Source organism: Cyprinodon tularosa, unplaced genomic scaffold (assembly GCF_016077235.1).
Source record: "Cyprinodon tularosa strain WSP-4 unplaced genomic scaffold, ASM1607723v1 ctg130, whole genome shotgun sequence".
NCBI lineage: Eukaryota > Metazoa > Chordata > Actinopteri > Cyprinodontiformes > Cyprinodontidae > Cyprinodon > Cyprinodon tularosa.
The window spans coordinates 92491-104645 of record NW_024038115.1 but is presented as its reverse complement, the minus strand read 5'-3'; the positions used below and the strand labels follow the sequence as shown (position 1 = coordinate 104645).

General features: G+C 40.8%; 1 protein-coding gene across 1 annotated transcript in view; it reads right to left on the bottom strand.

Moving 5' to 3' along the window:
- Positions 1–1106: 1106 nt before the first annotated feature.
- Positions 1107–12155, bottom strand: part of gpat2 (glycerol-3-phosphate acyltransferase 2, mitochondrial) — a 70992-nt gene continuing 59943 nt past the window's right edge. Inside the window, exons 19-22 of the mRNA XM_038277200.1 lie at positions 9504–9624; positions 9071–9139; positions 8645–8700; positions 1107–2045 (exon numbers count right to left, since the gene is read on the bottom strand). Of these exons, the coding sequence (XP_038133128.1) occupies positions 1929–2045; positions 8645–8700; positions 9071–9139; positions 9504–9624 (363 nt within the window). The 3' untranslated portion in view covers positions 1107–1928. The remainder of the gene's footprint in view (positions 2046–8644; positions 8701–9070; positions 9140–9503; positions 9625–12155) is intronic.

Genomic DNA, 12155 nt, shown 5'->3' with positions numbered 1-12155 from the left:
CTTTTAGCAGAGATAAAATTTAGTTTTTGTGGTTCTTAATTTTGCTTCTCAGCAAAAAGGCTATCAGCTTGATGACCAATAAGTCTATTTAAACAATATTTAAACTAGTGAAGCAATGTGTGCAAATAAGCTGGACAAAGTGTTTCCTTATATTAGCATTATAACTTGGAACTAACATGTCTCAAATTATCTGAAAAACGGAGAACATCACTGTGGGAGGCACAATAATAGTGTAGAGGGGTTTAAGATGTGCAAGAGTGTCTGCCAGGGGCAACTCCTCATCAGGAACTAGTTGTTGTGTTTTCACCAGGACCATTCAGCAGGTTGGTGTGAAACTTTCAGGCAACATCTTTGTAACAAGAAAGGTAAAAAAACAATAACTTTGGTGGAAGAAAAAAAGTCCAAGATTGATTGAAATAGGTTAAATGATAAACAGCACAGAATTTGCAAAATTACTGTTTAACATTCAGCATTTGAAAAAGGAAAGGCGAGCTCTACCATAAGCCCTTTGTACTGCCAACGGTGAAACAATTTGTTGACCAGCGTATATATCATCATAATCACAGAATAACTGGGGTAAATAAGTGGCAAAACATAAGATTTCCATTTAGGATCGGTGGTTTTTGAAGGGCATAGAGTGCATCACATCTCTCACAGGGGAGTTGGTCCTGGAAATTCCTGGAGACTCCTGCACATCTTAAAACCCACTGTCCACATGGAGATGAGATACAAACAGCTGTGTTTGGAGCCCCACCTCAAACCACCTCATCTCCTTCAAACTCTCATGGCCTTAGGATCACAATATACGGCACTCTTTGAAGCTTATATACACACAACTTTCCATTAATATGCTAACATGTATAAGAATAGTAATTATGCTGTACTTGCTAAGCGATTTATCAAGTCGGAGAACCCCAAAGCGCTTTACCCTACCTTCAGTCATTTATCCATTAACCATACAGACAGTTCCATCAGGCCATTTGACCACCAACAACAGGCAAGGCGGCTGACCTGTTCTGCCTTAGGACACAATGACTAGGACGGATTTAGGAAAAACCCTTTGAACTGTCGCCACCATTGTTGTCGCTGCCAGTATCTATGTGGGTGAGTGAGGGACTGTAAGACAAGTCTTTAAATAGCTCCTTGCCTTAATCTGTAAATACAATCTGCAAAAGAGGCCCTTTAAAAAGCAGCATCTACTCTTAGCAAAACTTGACTCTAGCTGTAGTTAGATGTGTTTTCGATACTCAGATCTGGCACTGGGTGGCAGTGAAGTCGCACAATCACTAAGACTTTGTTCCTGATTTAAGAGCGGAACAACATTTGCACTACCTCTGGACTGTAAAAATAGTCAGCTATACACAGTGAACATTAAAGGCTGCCAGATAAAACTCCAATCAGAGCGATGGATCGATCAGTCTCCCCATCCTGATGTCCAGAGTTCTGAGTCAGCATGAAGTGATCTAGATTCATGGGAGAGATCCCCAGAAAGAAAATGACTTGTTCAGAAATATCTGATATGCCCCCTCGATGAGTTCAGCCGGCTTTTGCATGACTTGAATTTGGGATGAACCAAGAACTAGTGTTTATTCACAGTTTGAATATTATCAGAAAAAACATTTTATAAACAAGAAACAAAACTTCAACAGTTTCAATAACAGAATAAACATGTTTGAAGTAACTTTTTGGAGCATCTCTATTGCAGCTGATGACAGGAGCTTTGTAATCCTCTCCTACAGCTAAAAGAAAACTTAAAAGAATAAAATACGAAATGCAATTAAACCAAAGATACATTCTCTTAAACTCAAAGTGTGCCTTTTTTTAACAGAACAAAGGCTTTTCGTGACACGAACAAAGAGTGAGGTCAAATTTCTGCAGCAGAACAAAGCGAAGACAAGGCCTTGAGTCATTCTGCACACTTAACAACATTAATTGTAGAGGTACTGTGAGATGAAGCACTGCAGCTTCTGCCTGTTCTCTGACAACTGGAACAAAGGACTAACACCAAGGAAGATGCCTCCTGTCTCACGCATCTGCAGAAGGACCTGGAGAAAGAAAAAACAAAAACAATGAACATAAATATAATAATAAAGAGCTCTCCATATGCACTGCTTCAATGCTCTGCAGCTTTTGTTTTAACAGTAGAGGAGCTCTCCCTTTATCCCCCTCATCCTCACTGCATCTTGCACAGGGCTTTATTAAACAAAAATGATAAAAGCTAATAACGGAAAACAAATGAGAGGTGTTAAATAAAATGAGCAAAATAAATTTTGAGCAAGATCTAAAATAATGAGGCTAAAAGAGAGGGAGACATTTCTGGTTTTGTCCTTTAAACACCAGAGATGCAGCAGAAGACGTCTGACAGTAAAGACAAGGGTGACTGATAACCTCAATATTAAACTGAATAGTTGCCACGAGGGATCTTTCCAGATATATGGGTCAATGACGCTCTATTTTTTAAAGATGGAGCTTCCAAAGTAACAGTTGAGACACTGATTCAGAGAGACTGACTGCTTGAAGGGAAACCTGTGACATGTACAGATTTATATTTTCACACTTAAAAAGTCTGTCGTAAATGGGTGTTTTAATTCTTTAGGTTTCAGTGTTAAAGATGATGCAGATTAGTCAGCCTGGGATTTGGATTTCTCATCTTTATGTGCCGTTTTTAAAGTCTAAGCAGACGGGGACGGCAGATGCTCTTGTTCTCATCAGCAAAAGGAAGAAAAAAGAAAAAGAAAAAACAAATCAAAACATTTTCTCTCCTCCATCTTGAACTAGATGAGAAAACAACTTATAGAGCCTTTGAAAGCTGCTGCCTGATATTCCCTCACAACAAACATGCATAGTTTATCTGGGCCAATCAAAGTTCAGCTTAGTACTTTTTTTTCCTTTACATCAACATATCTCACTACCCACAGGAGAAGTGCCACTAGAGAAGTCCCTTAAAAATAGCTCATCTTACTTGTTTAACCTCAGTCAAGTATGCAGATTTTTTCCTTTGGTAAAATCAGCAATAACTCTTGGTAAAGTAAATGCCTTCATAACTAGAGCGAGACTCATCCGTCTTTATTTAGGAAAGCTATTTGCAAATCATATCACTAAAACCAAAAAGGTGGATAAATCCTGAAATCTTCTTTTTTGGAATTAGTCTTATAGGTTTAATCTGCTGAAACCGGTCGAGATTTGGCAGAGGTTGATGGGAGGGGAGTTAATGCAGTGGGAGAGGGTGGGAATGGTCAGAAATCCAGCAGGACTGGCAACTTGCCGATTTCAAGTCCAGGTTGAGAAGCATTCCTCTTATCTTTACGGCTTTCCTTTGGAAACATTCAACACTCCGAGGATGATGCTAACACTTAAGCTGCTCTCAGAACCAGTTTCAATATACTGTAATTGTTGCTTGGTTTTATGTCTTCTTTTTATTGTTTATGGCTGTTTTTAATGCATTGCTTACGTTCTGTGTACGAATAAGTTCTAATGATCACAATCACCTTTTTGGAACTTATTGGAGGTAACAAATAAGCTTGTTTTTTTTTTGCCAGAGTAACAAAACCTGGATCACACAGTCTGAAAACATTAAACAACAGCTTCTTGGACCAAACACCTAAAGCTGGGACATTTCTTCAACATTCGGACTTCATTATCTCCAAGTCTCAGTTAGCCTCTGAGGTGCACCTATCCCAGAACAGCTCATTGGACAATACTGAGAAGGAGTCAGACACCATGAATGTGTTCAAGACGCCACTTATATGTTCAAGCAACAACCATCAGAACCTGATGACAACAGTTACATCTCAATGCAAGTTTTTATTGTGGCTTTTTAGAAATCTTCTGCAGGGAGTCTCAAAATGTTGCTACAGAGATGGAGCTGAAAATGGATGATCTTACAGCACAATGACAGCCTAGGATATATCCACACTTTAATATGAAAAAGATGTGTGTGCTCTGATAATAAGGCATTTGCAAAAATTTATTATCAGTTAGATGCCAGATAAATGAAGGAATCACAAGGTACCCATCACTATGTTACCTCAGTGTGATTATGAGGAAACCCCCCCAAAAAAATCCATTATTTGCTTTGACTAATTTGTCATATTCAAAGCCCCTCAAAACTTTTAATGTGCAGTTAAACAGATCCAAGGATTTTAGAAACGCTAAAGAAGATACAAAACCTGCCAGAGCAGGTCAGGGTCACCGGCTCTGTCCTCGTCTTGTGTCTCATATTTATTCAGCAGGTCTGAAAGCCTTGGTTTGTCATAACATAGCCTGGTGCAGCCAGACTGAAGTGCACTCCCTGTTACCCCTTGCTCACACTGGCTCCGGTGCGGTTACCGAGCCGACAGAGACCGCAACTCCCGCACACCCCCTCTCACACCGCCCTTTTGACTACGGTGCGGTGCGGCTCTGCGGCTCCGGCAACAGGTCCGGAGATTTAACAGAAGTTCACTTGAGTTCACGTAACTTCACGCGATAACACGGCCCAAATAAAGGATTTTTGCGAGAGCTTGTTGCGGAGGGCTCCGGCACGCCGCAAGGATAGCTTTCTTGCGGAATTTTCTGCAGCGCCGGAGTGTCTCGGTAACCGCAGCCGGACAGCTCAGCAGCCGGTGAGAGAGGTTTACGTCTTTTTAATGACTTAGAATCACTGCGGCGCCGCACCCACCGCACCGCAACGGTAAGACCGGAGTCAGTGTGAGCCTGGGGTTATTCAGTCTTGTAAACCACTGGTGACCAATCACAGCCCTGGAGGCAGAACTTTATGATGTGTCACTCTCAGCACCTTACTGCTTTTCAGTTAGCATGATGGCGGCCAAGGGAAGCAATGTTTTAATGAACCCTTTCTAATGCTCTAAGTGACATGAGCAAACATTAAGACTTCAACAAAGGATAGCTTTGGTGTAATTTCTTTTTAAAATATTTTTATTTTATTTTAAATTTTTCAGACTACCAAATTACCAAAACAGCTCATCCTGTTCATAGTTATCTGATTGGTTCCAGTCTCATGACGCTGACACTTTTAGTCCCACCTTTGGAATCAATGGCATAACGACACAACAATAGGCCCATAAGCAACATTATCTGAGTTGGCCCCATATGAAGTAAAACACGTGATACAGGTTCAGGACATGGTGACAGTTCCATAAATCGGCCAAGATACAATTAAGCAATTCTCAGTAGTATATGATCACACATCACACACGGAAAAATAGTGACTGCGCTCCTTGAATGGAATCATTGGTGACAGCGCAACACCACATGTTAGAGACATCCCAAGTTCCAAAAACTAATTTCAGGGAGATGCTTATCGAACCATATTATATGAGTGTATTTTCTACCAACCGTCTAATGAACTATACACAGTTATTAACATAGTAATTAAAAGTACCACTGTCTGCTTTGCTATTCGTGTTTAAACAGCTCACCATAATGTTGAAATCTGGCATATGTTGCGGTATAAATACAGTCCGGTGTGGTCAGTCAGGTGGGTATAAGAAGAATTTTTCGCACCATTACATCTGCAAAAAGACCTCCTAGTCTACAATTGCGTAGGGGACCCACCAGGTGTCAGTGACAGGGCCCCTAAGAGGTTGTGGGCCCATAAGCAACTGCAGTCTCTGCTTAACGATATTTACACCATTGTTTGAATTGAGCTCTACCAGCTCTTAACCAGACTTTGCACTGTATATACGTCGTATCAGTCTGGCTAGCTAGGCTAGTCATAACGGGCCTCTTTAAGATAACTCCCTGCTTTTGAGTTCTCTACCTGACGTCTCTTTCTAACTATCCTCAACCTTCACAGGACCTTTAGCATAGCTGAAACACAGAAGTTACACTGCTCTGGAAATACAATAATTGGGGCTATGTGAGTTGACCAGGATTTATTTAAGGCAACACCAACTTTGCAGTACTTAAAACCCAACATTGATTAAGACCAAAACATATGGGCCAGTTTTTAGACACAATTTAGACTTCTGCTTTCCAAAGAGTAAAGTAGATATGCAAAGAGTTTCTCTTTTAATCTACGAAGGTCAAGGTTTTACACATTTCTAACATCAAAATCAAAAATTGCTTTTGATATAAAAATATTCCCAGGAACACTTGGTTATTATTCTGCCTTTTTAAATCTACATTTAGACTAAATATGCAGGGGATAAAGGAGCAACTTGCCTTTTTCTACATTTTTTTTCGTTAGTTGTTATTATAGTATTCGATCAAAAACTACACACTGATTATATTCTGGGATTGGATTATCACATGAATGACAAGTAGGGGTGTAAATAATAATCGTTTTGTATCGATGCATCAATCCAACAGCCGACGATCCGATGCATCGACACGTCCGCAAGATAATCGATTCATGTTTTTTTTTTTCCCTCCGGTCTTTTATCCATTTGCTCCTGGGAGTAATTCTCCCTCCCGTGCTGCGGTGGCACTAAACCTATTTTGCCCTCCTACCTCGCTTCCTGGTTATACTCTTACAGCAGTGTGTTTCAGTAAGCTTGACACAGACATTTTTAAATTATGCTCAATATGGAAGCGTGGTCTGTGCTACACACTGTGGGTCTAGATACGGCCGAGGTGGCGAGGAGGTGGGGGCGAGTTCAGTCCGACGACGGAGGGACATGAGGAGCAAAAAGAGCATAGATCCAGGTGGAAAAAGGGTCCCAGCGTTCTCGTGCACCTCGCTCTTCTAGCAGGTCAAACTTCACGAGTTGTTTCCCGCAATTTCGGTCATAAAAACAAAACAAGCTGGCCTCCTGTCTGCGGCACTGTTTGCGGTCAGCTACAATTTGGGAGAGGAGCAGCGGAGCGTCTCTCAAGGGGGCGGTGACGTCTGGAGCAGAGGTATTGAATTGCACTCATTGCACTGATTTTGTGCAGTATTTTTGCAGTATTTTTTGATGCAAGTTTTCTACTTCTGTTATTTGCTGTTGTTTCTAAAAAAAAAAAAAATGCATAACGATATGACAGCTTTTATTGATTTATTTCAAACTTGAAACTTTGTTTAGCCTGTAAGGTCTAAAAAAATTAATCGATTAATCGAATCGTGGTGCATTCTTGAGTATCGAAAATAATCGAATCGTTGGGTCAGGAAATCGATACTGAATCGAATCGCCATGATGGGTGTGATTTACACCCCTAATGACAAGTCTGCACAATAGTAAGAAAGTATCTATATAATAGGTTTAGCTCAGGGTATTCAATTGATGAGCTATAAACCAGTTTAAACCTTTGGGGCTGAATCAGAGCTAGTTCTTGTTCAGTGTAAAACTAGAGTAAAAATGATAACTATCAAAAGGTGTTGCAGTGGATTAGGAGGGAAATGTGTAACATTAATTAACAAATCTGATACAAACCTGTTTTTTATGTATTCAGTTTCCTAAATGTAAGTAAATCGAAACCATAAAATGTGGTTTCATTGTCATCATTTTCTCAGCTGAAACCCATATTTGTGCAGAATCACATTGATTTCTATTGCTGGCCGAGTGAATATGCAATCAGATTGAGATTTTTGTGTACTGTATAACAGCACTGGACATGGACAGTTAGTTTAAAAATATGTCAAATACGGTCCATACTAATCTGGACTCCTAGTGCTAAAATTTGTCTAGTTAATAGTTAAAGTTTAGGATTGTATTTCATTTCATCTATGCACAGTTTGTAGGATTCCCTGAAGCACATTGCACTCTCATTCCTCGGTAGTTAATACATAATTAAAACTGTGCCTTTTTTTGTCTTCTCTTTACATTAAATCAAACATTATACTGCTTGTCAGAAGCTAAATTATCTACGGAAAACTGTGGATTTGATAAAACAGTAGTATATGATAACACATCACACACGGAAAAATAGCATAGAATCGAGAAGGACCAGTCTACAGAGACAATAGCGCTAACGTCCAGCCTAAAACTTCAGTTTCAGACATTTCTTCTTTGTGCCATTTATTCCTTATTCAGAGTGACTCTGAATAAGAAAACTGTGTGCACAGAGACTGAGAGAAAGTATCATCCAATGAGTTTGGTGGTGAAATAATGCTCAGTATGTTTCTCTGTTTGATATTTCCTAATGCCAACATTAAAAAACCTTGTTGCATACAAAGGCGTTCCAATAGAATCATGGTGCCATGTGCTTATTATATTTTATTTCTATTTTTTATATTTTCTTTTTGTTACATTTGTTTGTCAACTTAAGTGCTTTGTTATTTACCATACCAGAAAAATATGATAGAAAGTACCATATTACACATGCTAGCAAGAAGTAAACATGCAAGTAATTGGGAAAAACAAATCAGCATTTGGAAAGAAGGAAGTCTTCGATTAAGTGCAAAATAAATATACGTGTGAGTTTATATCATAACAGTTTACATACTTTTTCAAACTTATAAAACTTAGTAGAAACCTTGAATATAAAAGAAAGAAACTCATCAGGAGAGCACAACAATTGTATTTCAAACTTTGAAAACACCTCACAATAATTTTAAGGATTTCTACACCGATACACCAACCCAGTCTGTGGACAGAACAGCAGCAAGCGTGAGTAACTGGACGGCTGAGCTACACCTGAAGCTTCAGCACCGAGCGGAGCTGTAATTCTCAGCAGACCGATTTAGAGAGACACACACACACAGACGCAGGCTGTCACTCACCCCGAGGTCTATTAGTGTTCTAACTGCAGTGCGCGCCGCCTCCTCTGAGCAGCTCTCTGTGAGATACAGCACAAAGGCACACATGAATCAAAAGAACAGGCACATATCCAATATAGAAAATGAGGTCGGGAAAACAGAACAAAGCCTCTACCAGTGGGACTGTAATTTTTATACTATGTATTATTGAGGGCTGCCATTTGGGTAGGTTCTCCCCATCTTGAGTGTTATTTCTGTAATATGAGAGCTTTGAGGGTCAGTGTGGGAGCTGCAGCAGCCTCCCTCTCTGGCCTCAGCAGATTTTGCTTAGAACATGGTGAATCAGTAGGAAAAGGCGAGGTGACAAGCATTTACAGTTATGAAACAAAGAAACAGAGGATCTCAGTGCGGGTGTGTGTTTGTTGGAAATGAATGTCAGGTTGGGCTCACCATAGTGCTGTTTCTTCTGATTTGCTGTTTCACAGAGATGAGAGTGCATCAGAGACAGAAATTCTTCCTCTGTAGCGGGAAAGATACAGAGGAAAAATAAAGGCATTTCTCCAGCAAGGCAAGTTTCTGACAGTTCTCAGAGATCATAGATATGGGCTCTTTATGCTTCAGCAATGTACTATAACATATAAGAAATTTATGGATGGTCACCATAGAAGATAAAGGTCGTAAAATAAGTATCTGGGGGCATAAATATTACTTTCAGCCCTGCAGCTATTTCAGTGCTTTGATTTAAAATTCATCATCAAGTTCAAACCTTTTATTTTTAATCTAAAATCATACAGTTAAATGTAACAATTTTAAACCAAACCATCAAAAATCCAAGGTAATTAGTGAAGGAATGTAACCATCTTTAGATCTAGACTTTCTCTACCTGCCAGAGGGGAGTCTATCCGGTCCAATGCCGAGGTGGTCCAGCACAATGCCCTTAAATGTCCTGCTAACATTCTGCAGAGGAAGAAGAGCATTTCTGGACACTGCTTGGGCTGGCTTATCTAGAAAAGTAGACATGTGGGAGGAAAAAAAAGAAAACTTTCAACTCCAAAATTAATTTCCTTAATGAATTTAATTAGTAAACTGCATGTTGAATATAAATATAATATTGCTAAAATGTAAGCTGTATAAACGACTATTTCCAACCTGCTACCTGTGAATTTCTGACCATTAAATCTCACTATTTCACTCCTAGCAGCACCTACAATACCTGCAACCAATCCCACCTGCATTCACCACTTCAACTAATGCACTTTCAGCATTCAATAAATATGTATCGACCAAATGTTTTATTGCAAGAGATACAAACAATTGATACTTTCAATCACAAATTACCATGCAAACTAAAAATTTCGTTCAGTTCAGCTCTCAAGACATATTCATTTTCTAAAGTGCAGCAGTGATAAAAGGTAAGCAGCAGTGATAAATGTAAACATACGACTGTATATTAGTTACAGTTTCCAAAATTCAGGTTTGTTTTTATGCATTTATTTTTTTATCACCCCATTTTATACAACATTCAGCAGCCTAATGGCAGTGGGGAAGAAACTGTTCTGAAATCTGCTGCACCTGCATCGGATGCTTTGAAGCCTCTTCCTAGAGGGAAGCAGGGAGAACAGTCCATGGTGGGGGTGTGATGGGTCATTTATAATGTTACGGGCTCGGGACAGCAGCGTTGGGATGAAATATCTTTAATGGAGGGAAGAGGAGCCCCAATGTTCCTCTCTGCTGCTCTCAACACTCTTCTCACCTTCTTCCAGTCCTGGCATCATAACTGGATGCCCTCTCAAGCTAAATCATCTGTTCATTGCTAAAGAAAAGTCATAAGACCCAACCACCCTCATCTCAATGTCCCAAGAATTTTCATGGTTTCCAAGGTTCTTCAGTTCTGTCATTGTACTAAACTGTTCTGTTACTCAGGTGTAACAAAGACTCTGGCAGTGGTACAGTCTGGGTTTTGGTGGCCTACTCTGAGAAAGGACACACCTCAGTTATTCTGACTGCATGTTTCACCTGCTCAAGAGTTAAGTTCTCCCATCGTCCTCCAGCAGTTCTTCTGAGGTCTCTGCCTATTCTTCATCGGCCATGGTCCCATATCTCTATAGATTTTGTGATGGGCTACCTTCATCCCGAGGTAACACTGTTCTCCTAACTGTGGTGGATAGGTTCTCCAAAATGACCCATCTCATACCTCTTCGCAAGTTGCCTTCTGCCTCATATCTTGCAGATGTAATGGCCCAAGAAGTGTTCAGGCTCCATGGAATTCCCCATTCTTGGCATTGACATCAGTCTGTCATCAGCTTTTCAACCACAGACTGATGGCCAGACTGAGATATTCAATCAAGAGGTTGAGTCAAAGCTGCGCACCCTTTGCATAGATGATCCAGGTCAGTAGTCCCAGAACCTACCTTGGGTGGAGTACATCCTCAGTGGGTTACCGTCTAGTGCTACAGGTCTGTTGCCAGCCGTCGTCTATTGTTATCACCCTCCAGTTCTCTCAAAAACCGGATAGCCCGACTCAAGTTCCTGCTGCCCATTTATGTGCTTGTTACTGTCTAAGTACTTTGAGAAAGGCAGAAGCAGCTCTCTGCAAAACCACAACTATGTATGCCCACAATGCTAATCGCCACCGCTCACAGACCCCAAGATATGTAGTGGGACAGACGGTGTGGTTATCGGCTCATGTCATGATTTTAGTCCTGCCCTGTTTGTGCTCACTCTCCCTGTCCTGATGAGCACTGATTGCCCCCACCTGGGCAGCTCTCTATTTAAGTTCATCCCCTCCCCCTGTTCTGTGCGAGATTGTCTGCCTTTCACAGGTTTCAAGCCCTGCTTCATGAGCCAAGAATTACTCTACCTGTCTTTGACCACTGCCTATTCCCTGACCGTATCCTTGAGTTGTATTTTTTTTCTTGATGCTGAACCTTGTCAAACTCTGAAGCTGATTAAACCCATGGATTCTTTTAGAATTTTCTGCCTGAGTAATCTTCTGTGTATGACCCTGAAATGGAAAAAGATTTCTAACTGATGGCTTGTGGATGACTGTATCTCTGCTCTCTGTAACCCCAACCTATTTCCACCTATCACAGCTGGAAGGAATACTTTAAGGATCTCCTCAATCCAGGTGGATGAGATCCAGCCTGAGTACCTTAGAGTTCTGGCTGTTGTTAGATTGTCGTGGCTGATGCATCTTCAATATTGCATGGAGGTCGGGGACAGTACTCATAGACTGGCAGTCTGAGGTGGTGGTTCCCATGTATAAAAAGGGGTGAAAGGAGGGTGCATTCCAACTAACGAGATTTTAAACTTCTCATCCTCCCAGGTAGGCCTATGCCAGGGTCCTGGAGAAGAGACTCTGGCCGATTGTCTAACTCCTGGAGCAGTCTGGTCATATCCTGGCGGTGGAACAGTGGACAATCTCTGCAGGGTCCTTGAAGGTGCTTGGGAAGTTGCCCAAACTGCCCACATGTGTTTTGTGGACCTGGAGGAGGGATTCAACCATGTCCGTCGTGGTTCCCTGTGGGGGGGCACT